This window comes from Haliotis cracherodii, unplaced genomic scaffold, assembly GCF_022045235.1.
Source record: "Haliotis cracherodii isolate W230 unplaced genomic scaffold, xgHalCrac1.p SCAF_1, whole genome shotgun sequence".
NCBI lineage: Eukaryota > Metazoa > Mollusca > Gastropoda > Lepetellida > Haliotidae > Haliotis > Haliotis cracherodii.
Genome location: NW_027266264.1, coordinates 77491908 through 77511253, shown reverse-complemented (window position 1 = coordinate 77511253; position 19346 = coordinate 77491908). Strand labels below are relative to the sequence as shown.

At 39.3% G+C, this 19346-nt stretch overlaps 4 protein-coding genes across 4 annotated transcripts in view; all 4 read left to right on the top strand.

Annotated features, from left to right (window-relative positions):
• The first annotated feature begins 2506 nt into the window (after nt 1-2506).
• LOC139457781 (acanthoscurrin-1-like) lies at nt 2507-3042 on the top strand. Its single transcript, XM_071239132.1, has 2 exons — nt 2507-2792; nt 3020-3042. Exons 1-2 carry the CDS (start codon nt 2507-2509, stop codon nt 3040-3042), a joined length of 309 nt encoding a protein of 102 aa, XP_071095233.1.
• A 3055-nt stretch (nt 3043-6097) lies between these two features.
• On the top strand, nt 6098-6633 carry LOC139457769 (acanthoscurrin-1-like). Its single transcript, XM_071239122.1, has 2 exons — nt 6098-6383; nt 6611-6633. Exons 1-2 carry the CDS (start codon nt 6098-6100, stop codon nt 6631-6633), a joined length of 309 nt encoding a protein of 102 aa, XP_071095223.1.
• A 3034-nt stretch (nt 6634-9667) lies between these two features.
• On the top strand, nt 9668-10206 carry LOC139457758 (acanthoscurrin-1-like). The gene is made up of 2 exons (XM_071239114.1): nt 9668-9956; nt 10184-10206. The coding sequence occupies exons 1-2, from the start codon at nt 9668-9670 to the stop codon at nt 10204-10206; spliced, it is 312 nt and encodes a 103-aa protein (XP_071095215.1).
• Nucleotides 10207-16944: 6738 nt separating this feature from the next.
• LOC139457750 (shematrin-like protein 2) overlaps nt 16945-19346 on the top strand; it is a 6508-nt gene continuing 4106 nt past the window's right edge. Inside the window, exon 1 of the mRNA XM_071239101.1 lies at nt 16945-17119. Coding sequence (XP_071095202.1) covers nt 16945-17119 — 175 coding nt within the window. The remainder of the gene's footprint in view (nt 17120-19346) is intronic.

The following is a 19346-nucleotide window of genomic DNA, read 5'->3' as shown; positions in this document are numbered from 1 at the left end:
CCTCAATGACATTGATCAACTTTATAGTGTTGACTTTCGTCCCTGCAGACCGGATCCGTGACCATCCGGTTTAGAATATAAGTCTTCAGCAACCCATGCTTGCTGTAAGAGGCGACTAACGGGATCGGGTGGTCAGGCTTGCTGACTTGGTTGATGTATGTTATTGTATCCCGATTGCATAGATCGATGCTCATAGTGTCAATCACTGGATTGTCTGGTCCAGACTGGAATATTTACAGACCGCCGTAATTTAGCTGAAATATTGTCGAGTGCGGCGTTAAACAAACAAGCAAACAAAGCGACATGCACGTAGTCTGGAAATACACAGCAACAGAAGTTGGCAATTAATGTTCCATAACAAGGTCACATACTCATATATAAGAGCCACCTGATCGTGTGCCTTCGGTAACACACAAACAAATGTTTACCATTAGTCTTCTGTAGTATCCAACACTCTCTGTCCACGATGACATTTACAAAAATGCAAATGTCGGCATTCTTTATACGTGAGAAGCACCTAAACCTTTATGCCATCTGTAAAAGTAAGGATTATTATTAAGCTTTCTTGGTAAAGTAGTAAACGACTCGACAGGTTTTTGGTAATGGCAAGAATTGACAGTTACAAAGTTTGAAATGTGCCCCCCAACAGTCGTACCATTCTGTAGCTGCATAGTCAACCCATTCCGTAGCTTTAGTTATCATCTTACATTTATCCTTTTCCTGTATCCTCTTTACATACAACTCCTTGATTAGCCATACTCCCCACTGCACATTCCTCTTTTTCAGTATTAATAATACAGGAAGACCCTTTCAGAGCTCCGATGTTGTTTCATTGTAATCAATGATATATTTCTTTCTATGAAATGCAGGTTCCATTTGTAGATCACACTACATATGAAATACATTGAGATCTGTTCTTTAACAGGAACTGTTTCAACAGGTTTTTTTAACCGTGTTACCAGAGGCGTCCGTGAAAAGTCACAGCTGAAATGTGAACATTAAATCTGCACTGACTTTTCTTCATGACCGTAACATGGAGCATCATTACATTAAATAAAATTATCATTTGCAGTTATCATCCAGATAGTGAAGTATAAATAAATGAATTGATAGGAAATATATAGGGCTTGGATGCCTTAATGAAATGATGAGTAGAATGTTCGTTTGTCAAGGTTGTTCTTAATAAAAGTATACCATGGGCTATGCAAAAGTATATGGTGACTCTTTGTCGTTCCATAGTTTCAACAATGTTTTAGCAGAGGGCGTACATATATACAGAGAGAGAGAGAGAGCGAGAGAGCGAGAGAGAGAGCGAGAGAGAGAGAGAGAGAGAGAGAGAGAGAGAGAGAGAGAGAGGGGGGGGGAAAAATAAGTCTGTGGTTGGTTTTAAATTAAGAAATTTATGATTAGGAGCAGATACGATGTAAGTCAGCGAATCATTATTTAAATTTTAGAGGTGAGATGAATATCAAAAATAAGGATCCACAGCGCAGCAAGAACGACCCATCCCAAACCGATGCCTAGAAATGGGGAAAGTTATAAGCTTTTAGGAAAGCCATGGATATATATCATACATACACATGTCGGAAAAGAATGGTGGTAAAATGGATCGAAACACCATGTTTGGAAGATAACCTGCTCTCCATGTATGTTTTGGAACACTTTCCTTTAAGAGATATTACTTTATAGAGCAACCATCTAGGAGGGGAAATGAATTACACACTGTCTTTTATCATTACAATTATAACAATACCCGTTACTTGGTCATTGTGATAGAATTGTTTTTTCACAGACCACATAGGAAAACACTGGCTATGCTCATCTGTAACGGTATTTATACACGAATCTACGCATATCGACGCAATTTCATCACGGGTCATTTGTCAGTGATGTAATTACTTCCCTAATCATTCGCCCGCACCTACACACATACATTGCATTGGACATAGTCCCTGGGGGGCATAGGGAAACGAAATTCATATCAGCAATGATTCTTAAAAGGTGTTGCAAATTGGTGCTGCATTAGATAATATACTTGTAATTAGTCAGTTCCGGGTGTGGACCAAATACAGGTGTATATAAGCGTCTTGTTTTCAAGCACTAGCTATCACTGCTGTCGCCTCTCTTCGCGTTTAGATCCAGTCTAATCAACACACTCTGTGAGTATCAGTTGGTTTGTGTTTTACGGGGTATTCAGCCTGTCCCTGTGAACGCTGTATTTTACGTTGCTGTTTTATGAGTGTTAGTCAGTAGTTATTGCTGTGATGCTATTTCAAACTTTTACTGATTACTATTTGTAACATTGATTGAATCCTCCAAATGTGTTTGTAGTTTTCAAATCAACCAACTCTAGTTCAAATCTGACAACACATGTTTCTCAGATAAAGTTCTACTTAAACCAACCAAATAAAAAAAGTGTAGAATTGCGACCACAAGTTGGTACAGAAACGGATTTTCTTACAGACTTGAATAATGAATGAAAACTCCTTTTCAGCCTTCCAAAATAATGAAAGTTATCGCCCTTGTTGCCTGTCTGGCTGTCGCTGCCTTTGCTGAGCCTGTGAGCTATGGTCTGCACGGAGGCTTCGGAAAGGGTGGTCTGTACGGAGGCTACGGAATGGGTGGTTTGTACGGAGGCTACGGAATGGGAGGTCTGTACGGAGGTTACGGATTGGGAGGACTGTACGGAGGCTACGGAATGGGTGGTCTATACGGAGGCTATGGAATGGGTGGTCTATACGGAGGCTACGGATTAGGAGGACTTTACGGAGGAATCGGAGGTTTCGGAAAAGGTAAATGCAAATACAATCATGCCGAGAATATTATTGACCCTCACATATACCTAATACTTTGACAGATTATAAATAAGTTAATTACACCAAACTTATTTTCCACCTTAATTGGACACATGCAGCATAACTAACCTATCGATATATTGGATATAGAAATTATTACTAGACGTAGAAATGACTTTGTACGGAAAATATTCTTAAACAAAATCCTCTTCTTTTTGTTGCAGGTATTGGATATGGCTACTACTAAGGTTGTCGCTCCAGTGTCACAATTCATCTGCATCATCAATATGTACATTATTTATTGCATCCGGTTTGAAATATGTCACATTAAACACAATCATTGAAACAATGTCTTACGTTTTTTGATTCATAGTAGTGTTGGGGCTATGTTACAAAAGGAAAACAAATGTTATTAAGAGAGTTGTATCGGAACAGTGAGATATAAATCATCAAAATGAAAGAGAAACGCGTATACTAGTTTACTGGCATGAGCGAATGAGTGGGTGAATGAGAGAGTGTTGTTTAACGCTACAGTCAGCCTTTGTCAAATTACACCATGGCAGAGGCACAAAACCATGCGGCACGGTGACGCACAATCAGTCAGGTCACACACAATAAACATCTGGTCGCCTTCATAAGTCAGCTCTTACGACAAGCATGTGGCACCGAGTACCTGTTATTGACAGAAATTTCGTAGGATTCTGAAAAGTGTCATTCATTCGCACGTGAAAGTTGTTTGAATGCATTATGGAGGTTCAGATATGTATATTCCTCAATGACATTGTTCAACTTTATAGTGTTGACTTTCGTCCCTGCAGACCGGATCCGTGACCATCCGGTTTAGAATATAAGTCTTCAGCAACCCATGCTTGCTTTAAGAGGTGACTAACGGGATCGGGTGGTCAGGCTTGCTGACTTGGTTGATGTATGTTATTGTATCCCGATTGCATAGATCGATGCTCATAGTGTCAATCACTGGATTGTCTGGTCCAGACTGGAATATTTACAGACCGCCGTAATTTAGCTGAAATATTGTCGAGTGCGGCGTTAAACAAACAAGCAAACAAAGCGACATGCACGTAGTCTGGAAATACACAGCAACAGAAGTTGGCAATTAATGTTCCATAACAAGGTCACATACTCATATATAATAGCCACCTGATCGTGTGCCTTCGGTAACACACAAACAAATGTTTACCATTAGTCTTCTGTAGTATCCAACACTCTCTGTCCACGATGACATTTACAAAAATGCAAATGTCGGCATTCTTTATACGTGAGAAGCACCTAAACCTTTATGCCATCTGTAAAAGTAAGGATTATTATTAAGCTTTCTTGGTAAAGTAGTAAACGACTCGACAGGTTTTTGGTAATGGCAAGACTTGACAGTTACAAAGTTTGAAATGTGCCCCCCTACAGTCGTACCATTCTGTAGCTGCATAGTCAACCCATTCCGTAGCTTTAGTTATCATCCTACATTTATCCTTTTCCTGTATCCTTTTTACATACAACTCCTTGATTAGCCATACTCCCTACTGCACATTCCTCTTTTTCAGTATTAATAATACAGGAAGACCCTTTTAGAGCTCCGATGTTGTTTCATTGTAATCAATGATATATTTCTTTCTATGAAATGCAGGTTCCATTTGTAGATCACACTACATATGAAATACATTGAGATCTGTTCTTTAACAGGAACTGTTTCAACAGGTTTTTTTAACCGTGTTACCAGAGGCGTCCGTGAAAAGTCACAGCTGAAATGTGAACATTAAATCTGCACTGACTTTTCTTCATGACCGTAACATGGAGCATCATTACATTAAATAAAATTATCATTTGCAGTTATCATCCAGATAGTGAAGTATAAATAAATGAATTGATAGGAAATATATAGGGCTTGGATGCCTTAATGAAATGATGAGTAGAATGTTCGTTTGTCAAGGTTGTTCTTAATAAAAGTATACCATGGGCTATGCAAAAGTATATGGTGACTCTTTGTCGTTCCATAGTTTCAACAATGTTTTAGCAGAGGGCGTACATATATACAGAGAGAGAGAGAGAGAGAGAGCGAGAGAAAGAGCGAGAGAGAGAGAGAGAGAGAGAGAGAGAGAGAGAGAGAGAGAGAGAGAGAGAGAGAGAGAGAGAGAGAGAGGGGGGGGGGAAAATAAGTCTGTGGTTGGTTTTAAATTAAGAAATTTATGATTAGGAGCAGATACGATGTAAGTCAGCGAATCATTATTTAAATTTTAGAGGTGAGATGAATATCAAAAATAAGGATCCACAGCGCAGCAAGAACGACCCATCCCAAACCGATGCCTAGAAATGGGGAAAGTTATAAGCTTTTAGGAAAGCCATGGATATATATCATACATACACATGTCGGAAAAGAATGGTGGTAAAATGGATCGAAACACCATGTTTGGAAGATAACCTGCTCTCCATGTATGTTTTGGAACACTTTCCTTTAAGAGATATTACTTTATAGAGCAACCATCTAGGAGGGGAAATGAATTACACACTGTCTTTTATCATTACAATTATAACAATACCCGTTACTTGGTCATTGTGATAGAATTGTTTTTTCACAGACCACATAGGAAAACACTGGCTATGCTCATCTGTAACGGTATTTATACACGAATCTACGCATATCGACGCAATTTCATCACGGGTCATTTGTCAGTGATGTAATTACTTCCCTAATCATTCGCCCGCACCTACACACATACATTGCATTGGACATAGTCCCTGGGGGGCATAGGGAAACGAAATTCATATCAGCAATGATTCTTAAAAGGTGTTGCAAATTGGTGCTGCATTAGATAATATACTTGTAATTAGTCAGTTCCGGGTGTGGACCAAATACAGGTGTATATAAGCGTCTTGTTTTCAAGCACTAGCTATCACTGCTGTCGCCTCTCTTCGCGTTTAGATCCAGTCTAATCAACACACTCTGTGAGTATCAGTTGGTTTGTGTTTTACGGGGTATTCAGCCTGTCCCTGTGAACGCTGTATTTTACCTTGCTGTTTTATGAGTGTTAGTCAGTAGTTATTGCTGTGATGCTATTTCAAACTTTTACTGATTACTATTTGTAACATTGATTGAATCCTCCAAATGTGTTTGTAGTTTTCAAATCAACCAACTCTAGTTCAAATCTGACAACACATGTTTCTCAGATAAAGTTCTACTTAAACCAACCAAATAAAAAAAGTGTAGAATTGCGACCACAAGTTGGTACAGAAACGGATTTTCTTACAGACTTGAATAATGAATGAAAACTCCTTTTCAGCCTTCCAAAATAATGAAAGTTATCGCCCTTGTTGCCTGTCTGGCTGTCGCTGCCTTTGCTGAGCCTGTGAGCTATGGTCTGCACGGAGGCTTCGGAAAGGGTGGTCTGTACGGAGGCTACGGAATGGGTGGTTTGTACGGAGGCTACGGAATGGGAGGTCTGTACGGAGGTTACGGATTGGGAGGACTGTACGGAGGCTACGGAATGGGTGGTCTATACGGAGGCTATGGAATGGGTGGTCTATACGGAGGCTACGGATTAGGAGGACTTTACGGAGGAATCGGAGGTTTCGGAAAAGGTAAATGCAAATACAATCATGCCGAGAATATTATTGACCCTCACATATACCTAATACTTTGACAGATTATAAATAAGTTAATTACACCAAACTTATTTTCCACCTTAATTGGACACATGCAGCATAACTAACCTATCGATATATTGGATATAGAAATTATTACTAGACGTAGAAATGACTTTGTACGGAAAATATTCTTAAACAAAATCCTCTTCTTTTTGTTGCAGGTATTGGATATGGCTACTACTAAGGTTGTCGCTCCAGTGTCACAATTCATCTGCATCATCAATATGTACATTATTTATTGCATCCGGTTTGAAATATGTCACATTAAACACAATCATTGAAACAATGTCTTACGTTTTTGATTCATAGTAGTGTTGGGGCTATGTTACAAAAGGAAAACAAATGTTATTAAGAGAGTTGTATCGGAACAGTGAGATATAAATCATCAAAATGAAAGAGAAACGCGTATACTAGTTTACTGGCATGAGCGAATGAGTGGGTGAATGAGAGAGTGTTGTTTAACGCTACAGTCAGCCTTTGTCAAATTACACCATGGCAGAGGCACAAAACCATGCGGCACGGTGACGCACAATCAGTCAGGTCACACACAATAAACATCTGGTCGCCTTCATAAGTCAGCTCTTACGACAAGCATGTGGCACCGAGTACCTGTTATTGACAGAAATTTCGTAGGATTCTGAAAAGTGTCATTCATTCGCACGTGAAAGTTGTTTGAATGCATTATGGAGGTTCAGATATGTATATTCCTCAATGACATTGATCAACTTTATAGTGTTGACTTTCGTCCCTGCAGACCGGATCCGTGACCATCCGGTTTAGAATATAAGTCTTCAGCAACCCATGCTTGCTTTAAGAGGTGACTAACGGGATCGGGTGGTCAGGCTTGCTGACTTGGTTGATGTATGTTATTGTATCCCGATTGCATAGATCGATGCTCATAGTGTCAATCACTGGATTGTCTGGTCCAGACTGGAATATTTACAGACCGCCGTAATTTAGCTGAAATATTGTCGAGTGCGGCGTTAAACAAACAAGCAAACAAAGCGACATGCACGTAGTCTGGAAATACACAGCAACAGAAGTTGGCAATTAATGTTCCATAACAAGGTCTCATACTCATATATAATAGCCACCTGATCGTGTGCCTTCGGTAACACACAAACAAATGTTTACCATTAGTCTTCTGTAGTATCCAACACTCTCTGTCCACGATGACATTTACAAAAATGCAAATGTCGGCATTCTTTATACGTGAGAAGCACCTAAACCTTTATGCCATCTGTAAAAGTAAGGATTATTATTAAGCTTTCTTGGTAAAGTAGTAAACGACTCGACAGGTTTTTGGTAATGGCAAGAATTGACAGTTACAAAGTTTGAAATGTGCCCCCCTACAGTCGTACCATTCTGTAGCTGCATAGTCAACCCATTCCGTAGCTTTAGTTATCATCCTACATTTATCCTTTTCCTGTATCCTTTTTACATACAACTCCTTGATTAGCCATACTCCCTACTGCACATTCCTCTTTTTCAGTATTAATAATACAGGAAGACCCTTTTAGAGCTCCGATGTTGTTTCATTGTAATCAATGATATATTTCTTTCTATGAAATGCAGGTTCCATTTGTAGATCACACTACATATGAAATACATTGAGATCTGTTCTTTAACAGGAACTGTTTCAACAGGTTTTTTTAACCGTGTTACCAGAGGCGTGCGTGAAAAGTCACAGCTGAAATGTGAACATTAAATCTGCACTGACTTTTCTTCATGACCGTAACATGGAGCATCATTTCTTTAAATAAAATTATCATTTGCAGTTATCATCCAGATAGTGAAGTATAAATAAATGAATTGATAGGAAATATATAGGGCTTGGATGCCTTAATGAAATGATGAGTAGAATGTTCGTTTGTCAAGGTTGTTCTTAATAAAAGTATACCATGGGCTATGCAAAAGTATATTGTGACTCTTTGTCGTTCCATAGGGCGTACATATATACAGAGAGAGAGAGAGAGAGAGAGAGAGAGAGAGAGAGGAGAGAGAGAGAGAGAGAGAGAGAGGAGAGAGAGGAGGAGAGAGAGAGGAGAGAGAGAGAGAGAGAGAGAGAGAGAGAGGGAGGGAATAAGTCTGTGGTTGGTTTTAAATTAAGAAATTTATGATTAGGAGCAGATACGATGTAAGTCAGCGAATCATTATTTAAATTTCAGAGGTGAGATGAATATCAAAAATAAGGATCCACAGCGCAGCAAGAACGACCCATCCCAAACCGATGCCTAGAAATGGGGAAAGTTATAAGCTTTTAGGAAAGCCATGTATATATATCATACATACACATGTCGGAAAAGAATGGTGGTAAAATGGATCGAAACACAATGTTCGGAAGATAACCTGCTCTCCATGTATGTTTTGGAACACTTTCCTTTAAGAGATATTACTTTATAGAGTAACCATCTAGGAGGGGAAATGAATTACACACTGTCTTTTATCATTACAATTATAACAATACCCGTTACTTGGTCATTGTGACAGAATTGTTTTTTCACAGACCACATAGGAAAACACTGGCTATGCTCATCTGTAACGGTATTTATACACGAATCTACGCATATCGACGCAATTTCATCACGGGTCATTTGTCAGTGATGTAATTACTTCCCTAATCATTCGCCCGCACCTACACACATACATTGCATTGGACATAGTCCCTGGGGGGCATAGGGAAACGAAATTCATATCAGCAATGATTCTTAAAAGGTGTTGCAAATTGGTGCTGCATTAGATAATGTACTTGTAATTAGTCAGCTCCGGGTGTGGACCAAATACAGGTGTATATAAGCGTCTTGTTTTCAAGCACTAGCTATCACTGCTGTCGCCTCTCTTCACGTTTAGATCCAGTCTAATCAACACACTCTGTGAGTATCAGTTGGTTTGTGTTTTACGGGGTATTCAGCCTGTCCCTGTGAACGCTGTATTTTACGTTGCTGTTTTATGAGTGTTAGTCAGTAGTTATTGCTGTGATGCTATTTCAAACTTTTACTGATTACTATTTGTAACATTGATTGAATCCTCCAAATGTGTTTGTAGTTTTCAAATCAACCAACTCTAGTTCAAATCTGACAACACATGTTTCTCAGATAAAGTTCTACTTAAACCAACCAAATAAAAAAAGTGTAGAATAGCGACCACAAGTTGGTACAGAAACGGAATTTCTTACAGACTTGAATAATGAATGAAAAACTCCTTTTCAGCCTTCCAAAATGATGAAAGTTATCGCCCTTGTTGCCTGTCTGGCTGTCGCTGCCTTTGCTGAGCCTGTGAGCTATGGTCTGCACGGAGGCTTCGGAACGGGTGGTGTTTACGGAGGCTACGGAATGGGTGGTCTGTACGGAGGCTACGGAATGGGAGGTCTGTACGGAGGGTACGGATTGGGAGGACTGTACGGAGGCTACGGAATGGGTGGTCTATACGGAGGCTATGGAATGGGTGGTCTATACGGAGGCTACGGATTAGGAGGACTTTACGGAGGAATCGGAGGTTTCGGAAAAGGTAAATGCAAATACAATCATGCCGAGAATATTATTGACCCTCACATATACCTAATACTTTGACAGATTATAAATAAGTTAATTACACCAAACTTATTTTCCACCTTAATTGGACACATGCAGCATAACTAACCTATCGATATATTGGATATAGAAATTATTACTAGACGTAGAAATGACTTTGTACGGAAAATATTCTTAAACAAAATCCTCTTCTTTTTGTTGCAGGTATTGGATATGGCTACTACTAAGGTTGTCGCTCCAGTGTCACAATTCATCTGCATCATCAATATGTACATTATTTATTGTATCCGGTTTGAAATATGTCACATTAAACACAATCATTGAAACAATGTCTTACGTTTTTGATTCATAGTAGTGTTGGGGCTATGTTACAAAAGGAAACAAATGTTATTAAGAGAGTTTGTATCGGAACAGTGAGTTATAAATCATCAAAATGAAAGAGAAACGCGTATACTAGTTTACTGGCATGAGCGAATGAGTGGGTGAATGAGAGAGTGTTGTTTAACGCTACAGTCAGCCTTTGTCAAATTACACCATGGCAGAGGCACAAAACCATGCGGCACGGGTGACGCACAATCAGTCAGGTCACACACAATAAACATCTGGTCGCCTTCATAAGTCAGCTCTTACGACAAGCATGTGGCACCGAGTACCTGTTATTGACAGAAATTTCGTAGGATTCTGAAAAAGTGTCATTCATTCGCACGTGAAAGTTGTTTGAATGCATTATGGAGGTTCAGATATGTATATTCCTCAATGACATTGATCAACTTATAGTGTTGAACTTTCGTCCCTGCAGACCGGATCCGTGACCATCCGGTTTAGAATATAAGTCTTCAGCAACCCATGCTTGCTTTAAGAGGTGACTAACGGGATCGGGTGGTCAGGCTTGCTGACTTGGTGATGTATGTTATTGTATCCCGATTGCATAGATCGATGCTCATAGTGTCAATCACTGGATTGTCTGGTCCAGACTGGAATATTTACAGACCGCCGTAATTTAGCTGAAATATTGTCGAGTGCGGCGTTAAACAAACAAACAAGAAAACAAAGCGACATGCACGTAGTCTGGAAATACACAACAACAGAAGTTGGCAATTAATGTTCCATAACAAAGGTCACATATTCATATATAATAGCCACCTGATCGTGTGCCTTCGGTAACACACAAACAATGTTTACCATTAGTCTTCTGTAGTATCCAACACTCTCTGTCCACGATGACATTTACCAAAATGCAAATGTCGGCATTCTTTATACGTGAGAAGCACCTAAACCTTTATGCCATCTGTAAAAGTAAGGATTATTATTAAGCTTTCTTGGTAAAGTAGTAAACGACTCGACAGGTTTTTGGTAATGGCAAGAATTGACAGTTACAAAGTTTGAAATGTGCCCCCCTACAGTCGTACCATTCTGTAGCTGCATAGTCAACCCATTCCTTAGCTTTAGTTATCATCCTACAATTATCCTTTTTCCTGTATCCTCTTTACATACAACTCCTTGATTAGCCATACTCCCCACTGCACATTCCTCTTTTTCAGTATTAATAATACAGGAAGACCCTTTCAGAGCTCCGATGTTTGTTTCATTGTAATCAATGATATATTTCTTTCTATGAAATGCAGGTTCCATTGTAGATCACACTACATATGAAATACATTGAGATTTGTTCTTTAACAGGAACTGTTTCAACAGGTTTTTTTAACCGTGTTACCAGAGGCGTGCGTGAAGAGTCACAGCTGAAATGTGAACATTAAATCTGCACTGAACTTTTCTTCATGACCGTAACATGGAGCATCATTACATTAAATAAAATTATCATTTGCAGTTATCATCCAGATAGTGAAGTATAAATAAATGAATTGATAGGAAATTTATAGGGCTTGGATGCCTTAATGAAATGATGAGTAGAATTGTTCGTTTGTCAAGGTGTTCTTAATAAAAGTATACATGGGCTATGCTAAAGTATATGGTGACTCTTTGTCGTTCCATAGTTTCAACAATGTTTTAGCAGAGGGCGTACATATATACAGAGAGAGAGAGAGAGAGAGAGAGAGAGAGGAGAGAGAGAGAGGGGAGAGAGAGAGAGAGAGGAGAGAGGAGAGAGAGAGAGAGAGAGAGAGAGATGGAGAGAGAGAGAGAGAGGGGGGGGAATAAGTCTGTGGTTGGTTTTGAATTAAGAAATTTATGATAGGAGCAGATACGATGTAAGTCAGCGATCATTATTTAAAATTTCAGAGGTGGAGATGAATATCAAAAATAAGGATCCACAGCGCATGCAAGAACGACCCATCCCAAACCGATGCCTAGAAATGGGGGAAGTTATAAGCTTTTAGGAAAGCCATGTATATATATCATACATACACATGTCGGAAAAGAATGGTGGTAAAATGGATCGACACACCATGTTCGGAGATAACCTGCTCTCCATGTATGTTTTGGAACACTTTCCTTTAAGAGATATTACTTTATAGAGTAACCATCTAGGAGGGAAATGAATTACACCACTGTCTTTTATCATTACAATTATAACAATACCCGTTACTTGGTCATTGTGACAGAATTGTTTTTTCACAGACCACATAGGAAAACACTGGCTATGCTCATCTGTAACGGTATTTTATACACGAATCTACGCATATCGACGCAATTTCATCACGGGTTCATTTGTCAGTGATGTAATTACTTCCCTAATCATTCGCCCGCACCTACACACATACATTGCATTGGACATAGTCCCTGGGGGGCATAGGGAAACGAAATCATATCAGCAATGATTCTTAAAAGGTGTTGCAAATTGGTGCTGCATTAGATAATGTACTTGTAATTAGTCAGCTCCGGGTGTGGACCAAATACAGGTGTATATAAGCGTCTTGTTTTCAAGCACTAGCTATCACTGCTGTCGCCCTCTCTTCACGTTTAGATCCAGTCTAATCAACACACTCTGTGAGTATCAGTTGGTTTGTGTTTTACGGGGTATTCAGCCTGTCCCTGTGAACGCTGTATTTTTCGTTGCTGTTTTATGAGTGTTAGTCAGTAGTTATTGCTGTGATGCTATTTCAAACCTTTACTGATTACTATTGTAACATTGATTGAATCCTCCAAATGTGTTTGTAGTTTTCAAATCAACAACTCTAGTTCAAATCTGACAACACATGGTTCTCAGATAAAGTTCTACTTAACCAACCAAATAAAAAAAGTGTAGAATAGCGACCACAAGTTGGTACAGAAACGGATTTTCTTACAGACTTGAATAATGAATGAAAACTCCTTTTCAGCCTTCCAAAATGATGAAAGTTATCGCCCTTGTTGCCTGTCTGGGCTGTCGCTGCCTTTGCTGAGCCTGTGAGCTATGGTCTGCACGGAGGCTTCGGAGAAGGGTGGGTCTGTACGGAGGCTACGGAATGGGTTGGTCTGTACGGAGGCTACGGAATGGGAGGTCTGTACGGAGGTTACGGATTGGGAGGACTGTACGGAGGCTACGGAATGGGTGGTCTCTACGGAGGCTATGGAATGGGTGGTCTATACGGAGGCTACGGATTAGGAGGACTTTACGGAGGAATCGGAGGTTTCGGAAAAGGTAAATGCAAATACAATCATGCCGAGAATATTATTGACCCTCACATATACCTAATACTTTGACAGACTATAAATAAGTTAATTACACCAAACTTATTTTCACCTTAATTGGACACATGCAGCATAACAACCTATCGATATATTGGATATAGAAATTATTACTATGACGTAGAAATGACTTTTGTACGGAAAATATTCTTAAACAAAATCCTCTTCTTTTGTTGCAGGTATTGGATATGGCTACTACTATGGTTGTCGCTCCAGTGTCACAATTCATCTGCATCATCAATATGTACATTATTTATTATATCCGGTTTGAAATATGTCACATTAAACACAATCATTGAAACAATGTCTTACGTTTTTGATCATAGTAGTGTTGGGGCTATGTTACAAAAGGAAAACAAATGTTATTAAGAGAGTTGTATCGGAACAGTGAGATATAAATCATCAAATGAAAGAGAACGCGTATACTAGTTTACTGGCATGAGCGAATGAGTGGGTGAATGAGAGAGTGTTGTTTAACGCTACAGTCAGCCTTTGTCAAATTACACCATGGCAGAGGCACAAAACCATGCGGCACGGTGACGCACAATCAGTCAGGTCACACACAATAACATCTGGTCGCCTTCATAAGTCAGCTCTTACGACAAGCATGTGGCACCGAGTACCTGTTATTGACAGAAATTTCGTAGGATTCTGAAAAAGTGTCATTCATTCGCACGTGAAAGTTGTTTGAATGCATTATGGAGGTTCAGATATGTATATTCCTCAATGACATTGATCAACTTTATAGTGTGTTGACTTTCGTCCCTGCAGACCGGATCCGTGACCATCCGGTTTAGAAATATAAGCCTTCAGCAACCCATGCTTGCTTTAAGAGGTGACTAACGGGATCGGTGGTGGTCAGGCTTGCTGACTTGGTTGATGTATGTTATTGTATCCGAATTGCATAGATCGATGGTCATAGTGTCAATCACTGGATTGTCCTGGTCCAGACTGGAATATTTACAGACCGCCGTAATTTAGCTGAAATATTGTCGAGTGCGGCGTTAAACAAACAAGCAAACAAAGCGACATGCACGTAGTCTGGAAATACACAACAACAGAAGTTGGCAATTAATGTTCCAATAACAAGGTCGACATTGATTCATATATAATAGCCACCTGATCGTGTGCCTTCGGTAACACACAAACAAATGTTACCATTAGTCTTCTGTAGTATCCAACACTCTCTGTCCACGATGACATTTACAAAAATGCAAATGTCGGCATTCTTTATACGTGAGAAGCACCTAAACCTTTATGCCATCTGTAAAGTAAGGATTATTATTAAGCTTTCTTGGTAAAGTAGTAAACGACTCGACAGGTTTTTGGTAATGGCAAGTATTGACAGTTACAAAGTTTGAAATGTGCCCCCCTACAGTCGTACCATTCTGTAGCTGCATAGTCAACCCATTCCTTAGCTTTAGTTATCATCTACATTTATCCTTTTCCTGTATCCTCTTTACATACAACTCCTTGATTAGCCATACTCCCCACTGCACATTCCTCTTTTTCAGTAATTAATAATACAGGAAGACCCTTTCAGAGCTCCGATGTTGTTTCATTGTAATCAATGATATATTTCTTTCTATGAAATGCAGGTACCATTTGTAGAATCACACTACATATGAAATACATTGAGATTTGTTCTTTAACAGGAACTGTTTCAACAGGTTTTTTTTAACCGTGTTACCAGAGGCGTGCGTGAAGAGTCACAGCTGAAATGGTGACATTAAATCTGCACTGACTTTTCTTCATGACCGTAACATGGAGCATCATTACATTAAATAAAAATTATCATTTGCAGTTATCATCCAGATAGTGAAGTATAAATAAATGAATTGATAGGAAATAATAGGGCTTGGATGCCTTAATGAAATGATGAGTAGATGTTCGTTTGTCAAGGTTGTTCTTAATAAAAGTATACCATGGGCTATGCAAAAGTATATGGTGACTCTTTGTCGTTCCATAGTTTCAACAATGTTTTAGCAGAGGGCGTAACATATATAAGCAGAGAGAGGAGAGAGAGACGAGAGAGAGAGAGAGAGAGCGTAGAGAGAGAGAGAGAGAGGGGGGGGGGGGGAATAAGTCTGTGGTGGTTATAAATTAAGAAATTATGATTAGGAGCAGATACGATGTAAGTCAGCGGAATCTTTATTTAAATTTCAGAGGTGAGATGAATATCAAAAATAAGGATACACAGCGCAGCAAGAACGACCCATCCCAAACCGATGCCTAGAAATGGGGGAAGTTATAAGCTTTTAGGAAAGCCATGTATATATATCATACATACACATGTCGGGGGGGGGGAAAAGAATGGTGGTAAAATGGATCGAAACACAATGTTCGGAAGATAACCTGCTCTCCATGTATGTTTTGGAACACTTTCCTTTAAGAGATATTACTTTATAGAGTAACCATCTAGGAGGGGAAATGAATTACACACTGTCTTTTATCATTACAATTATAACAATACCCGTTACTTGGTCATTGTGACAGAATTGTTTTTTCACAGACCACATAGGAAAACACTGGCTATGCTCATCTGTAACGGTATTTATACACGAATCTACGCATATCGACGCAATTTCATCACGGGTCATTTGTCAGTGATGTAATTACTTCCCTAATCATTCGCCCGCACCTACACACATACATTGCATTGGACATAGTCCCTGGGGGGCATAGGGAAACGAAATTCATATCAGCAATGATTCTTAAAAGGTGTTGCAAATTGGTGCTGCATTAGATAATGTACTTGTAATTAGTCAGTTCCGGGTGTGGACCAAATACAGGTGTATATAAGCGTCTTGTTTTCAAGCACTAGCTATCACTGCTGTCGCCTCTCTTCACGTTTAGATCCAGTCTAATCAACACACTCTGTGAGTATCAGTTGGTTTGTGTTTTACGGGGTATTCAGCCTGTCCCTGTGAACGCTGGTATTTTACCTTGCTGTTTTATGAGTGTTAGTCAGTAGTTATTGCTGTGATGCTATTTCAAACTTTTACTGATTACTATTTGTAACATTGATTGAATCCTCCAAATGTGTTTGTAGTTTTCAAATCAACCAACTCTAGTTCAAATCTGACAACACATGTTTCTCAGATAAAGTTCTACTTAAACCAACCAAATAAAAAAAGTGTAGAATTGCGACCACAAGTTGGTACAGAAACGGATTTTCTTACAGACTTGAATAATGAATAAAAAACTCCTTTTCAGCCTTCCAAAATGATGAAAGTTATCGCCCTTGTTGCCTGTCTGGCTGTCGCTGCCTTTGCTGAGCCTGTGAGCTATGGTCTGCACGGAGGCTTCGGAAAGGGTGTCTGTACGGAGGCTACGGAATGGGTGGTCTGTACGGAGGCTACGGAATGGGAGGTCTGTACGGAGGCTACGGATTGGGAGGACTGTACGGAGGCTACGGAATGGGTGGTCTATACGGAGGCTATGGAATGGGTGGTCTATACGGAGGCTACGGATTAGGAGGACTTTACGGAGGAATCGGAGGTTTCGGAAAAGGTAAATGCAAATACAATCATGCCGAGAATATTATTGACCCTCACATACACCTAATACTTTGACAGATTATAAATAAGTTAATTACACCAAACTTATTTTCCACCTGAATTGGACACATGCAGCATAACTAACCTATCGATATATTGGATATAGAAATTATTACAAGACGTAGAAATGACTTTGTACGGAAAATATTCTTAAACAAAATCCTCTTCTTTTTGTTGCAGGTATTGGATATGGCTACTACTAAGGTTGTCGCTCCAGTGTCACAATTCATCTGCATCATCAATATGTACATTATTTATTATATCCGGTTTGAAATATGTCACATTAAACACAATCATTGAAACAATGTCTTACGTTTTTGATTCATAGTAGTGTTGGGGCTATGTTACAAAAGGAAAACAAATGTTATTAAGAGAGTTGTATCGGAACAGTGAGATATAAATCATCAAAATGAAAGAGAAACGCGTATACTAGTTTACTGGCATGAGCGAATGAGTGGGTGAATGAGAGAGTGTTGTTTAACGCTACAGTCAGCCTTTGTCAAATTACACCATGGCAGAGGCACAAAACCATGCGGCACGGTGACGCACAATCAGTCAGGTCACACACAATAAACATCTGGTCGCCTTCATAAGTCAGCTCTTACGACAAGCATGTGGCACCGAGTACCTGTTATTGACAGAAATTTCGTAGGATTCTGAAAAAGTGTCATTCATTCGCACGTGAAAGTTGTTTGAATGCATTATGGAGGTTCAGATATGTATATTCCTCAATGACATTGATCAACTTTATAGTGTTGACTTTCGTCCCTGCAGACCGGATCCGTGACCATCCGGTTTAGAATATAAGTCTTCAGCAACCCATGCTTGCTTTAAGAGGTGACTAACGGGATCGGGTGGTCAGGCTTGCTGACTTGGTTGATGTATGTTATTGTATCCCGATTGCATAGATCGATGGTCATAGTGTCAATCACTGGATTGTCTGGTCCAGACTGGAATATTTACAGACCGCCGTAATTTAGCTGAAATATTGTCGAGTGCGGCGTTAAACAAACAAGCAAACAAAGCGACATGCACGTAGTCTGGAAATACACAACAACAGAAGTTGGCAATTAATGTTCCATAACAAGGTCACATATTCATATATAATAGCCACCTGATCGTGTGCCTTCGAGATAAAACACACAAACAAATGTTTGCCATTAGTCTTCTGTAGTATCAACACTCTCTGTCCACGATGACATTTACAAAAATGCAAATGTCGGCATTCTTTATACGTGAGAAGCACCTAAACCTTTATGCCATCTGTAAAAGTAAGGATTATTATTAAGCTTTCTTGGTAAAGTAGTAAACGACTCGACAGGTTTTTGGTAATGGCAAGAATTGACAGTTACAAAGTTTGAAATGTGCCCCCCTACAGTCGTATCATTCTGTAGCTGCATAGTCAACCCATTCCTTAGCTTTAGTTATCATCCTACATTTATCCTTTTCCTGTATCCTCTTTACATACAACTCCTTGATTAGCCATACTCCCCACTGCACATTCCTCTTTTTCAGCATTAATAATACAGGAAGACCCTTTCAGAGCTCCGATGTTGTTTCATTGTAATCAATGATATATTTCTTTCTATGAAATGCAGGTACCATTTGTAGATCACACTACATAGAAATACATTGAGATTTGTTCTTTAACAGGAACTGTTTCAACAGGTTTTTTTAACCGTGTTACCAGAGGCGTGCGTGAAGAGTCACAGCTGAAATGTGAACATTAAATCTGCACTGACTTTTCTTCATGACCGTAACATGGAGCATCATTACATTAAATAAAATTATCATTTGCAGTTATCATCCAGATAGTGAAGTATAAATAAATGAATTGATAGGAAATATATAGGGCTTGGATGCCTTAATGAAATGATGAGTAGAATGTTCGTTTGTCAAGGTTGTTCTTAATAAAAGTATACCATGGGCTATGCAAAAGTATATGGTGACTCTTTGTCGTTCCATAGTTTCAACAATGTTTTAGGCAGAGGGCGTACATATATACAGAGAGAGAGAGAGAGAGAGAGAGAGAGAGAGAGAGAGAGAGAGAGGGGGGGGGGGGGGGAATAAGTCTGTGGTTGGTTTTAAATTAAGAAATTTATGATTAGGAGCAGATACGATGTAAGTCAGCGAATCATTATTTAAATTCAGAGGTTAGATGAATATCAAAAATAAGGATA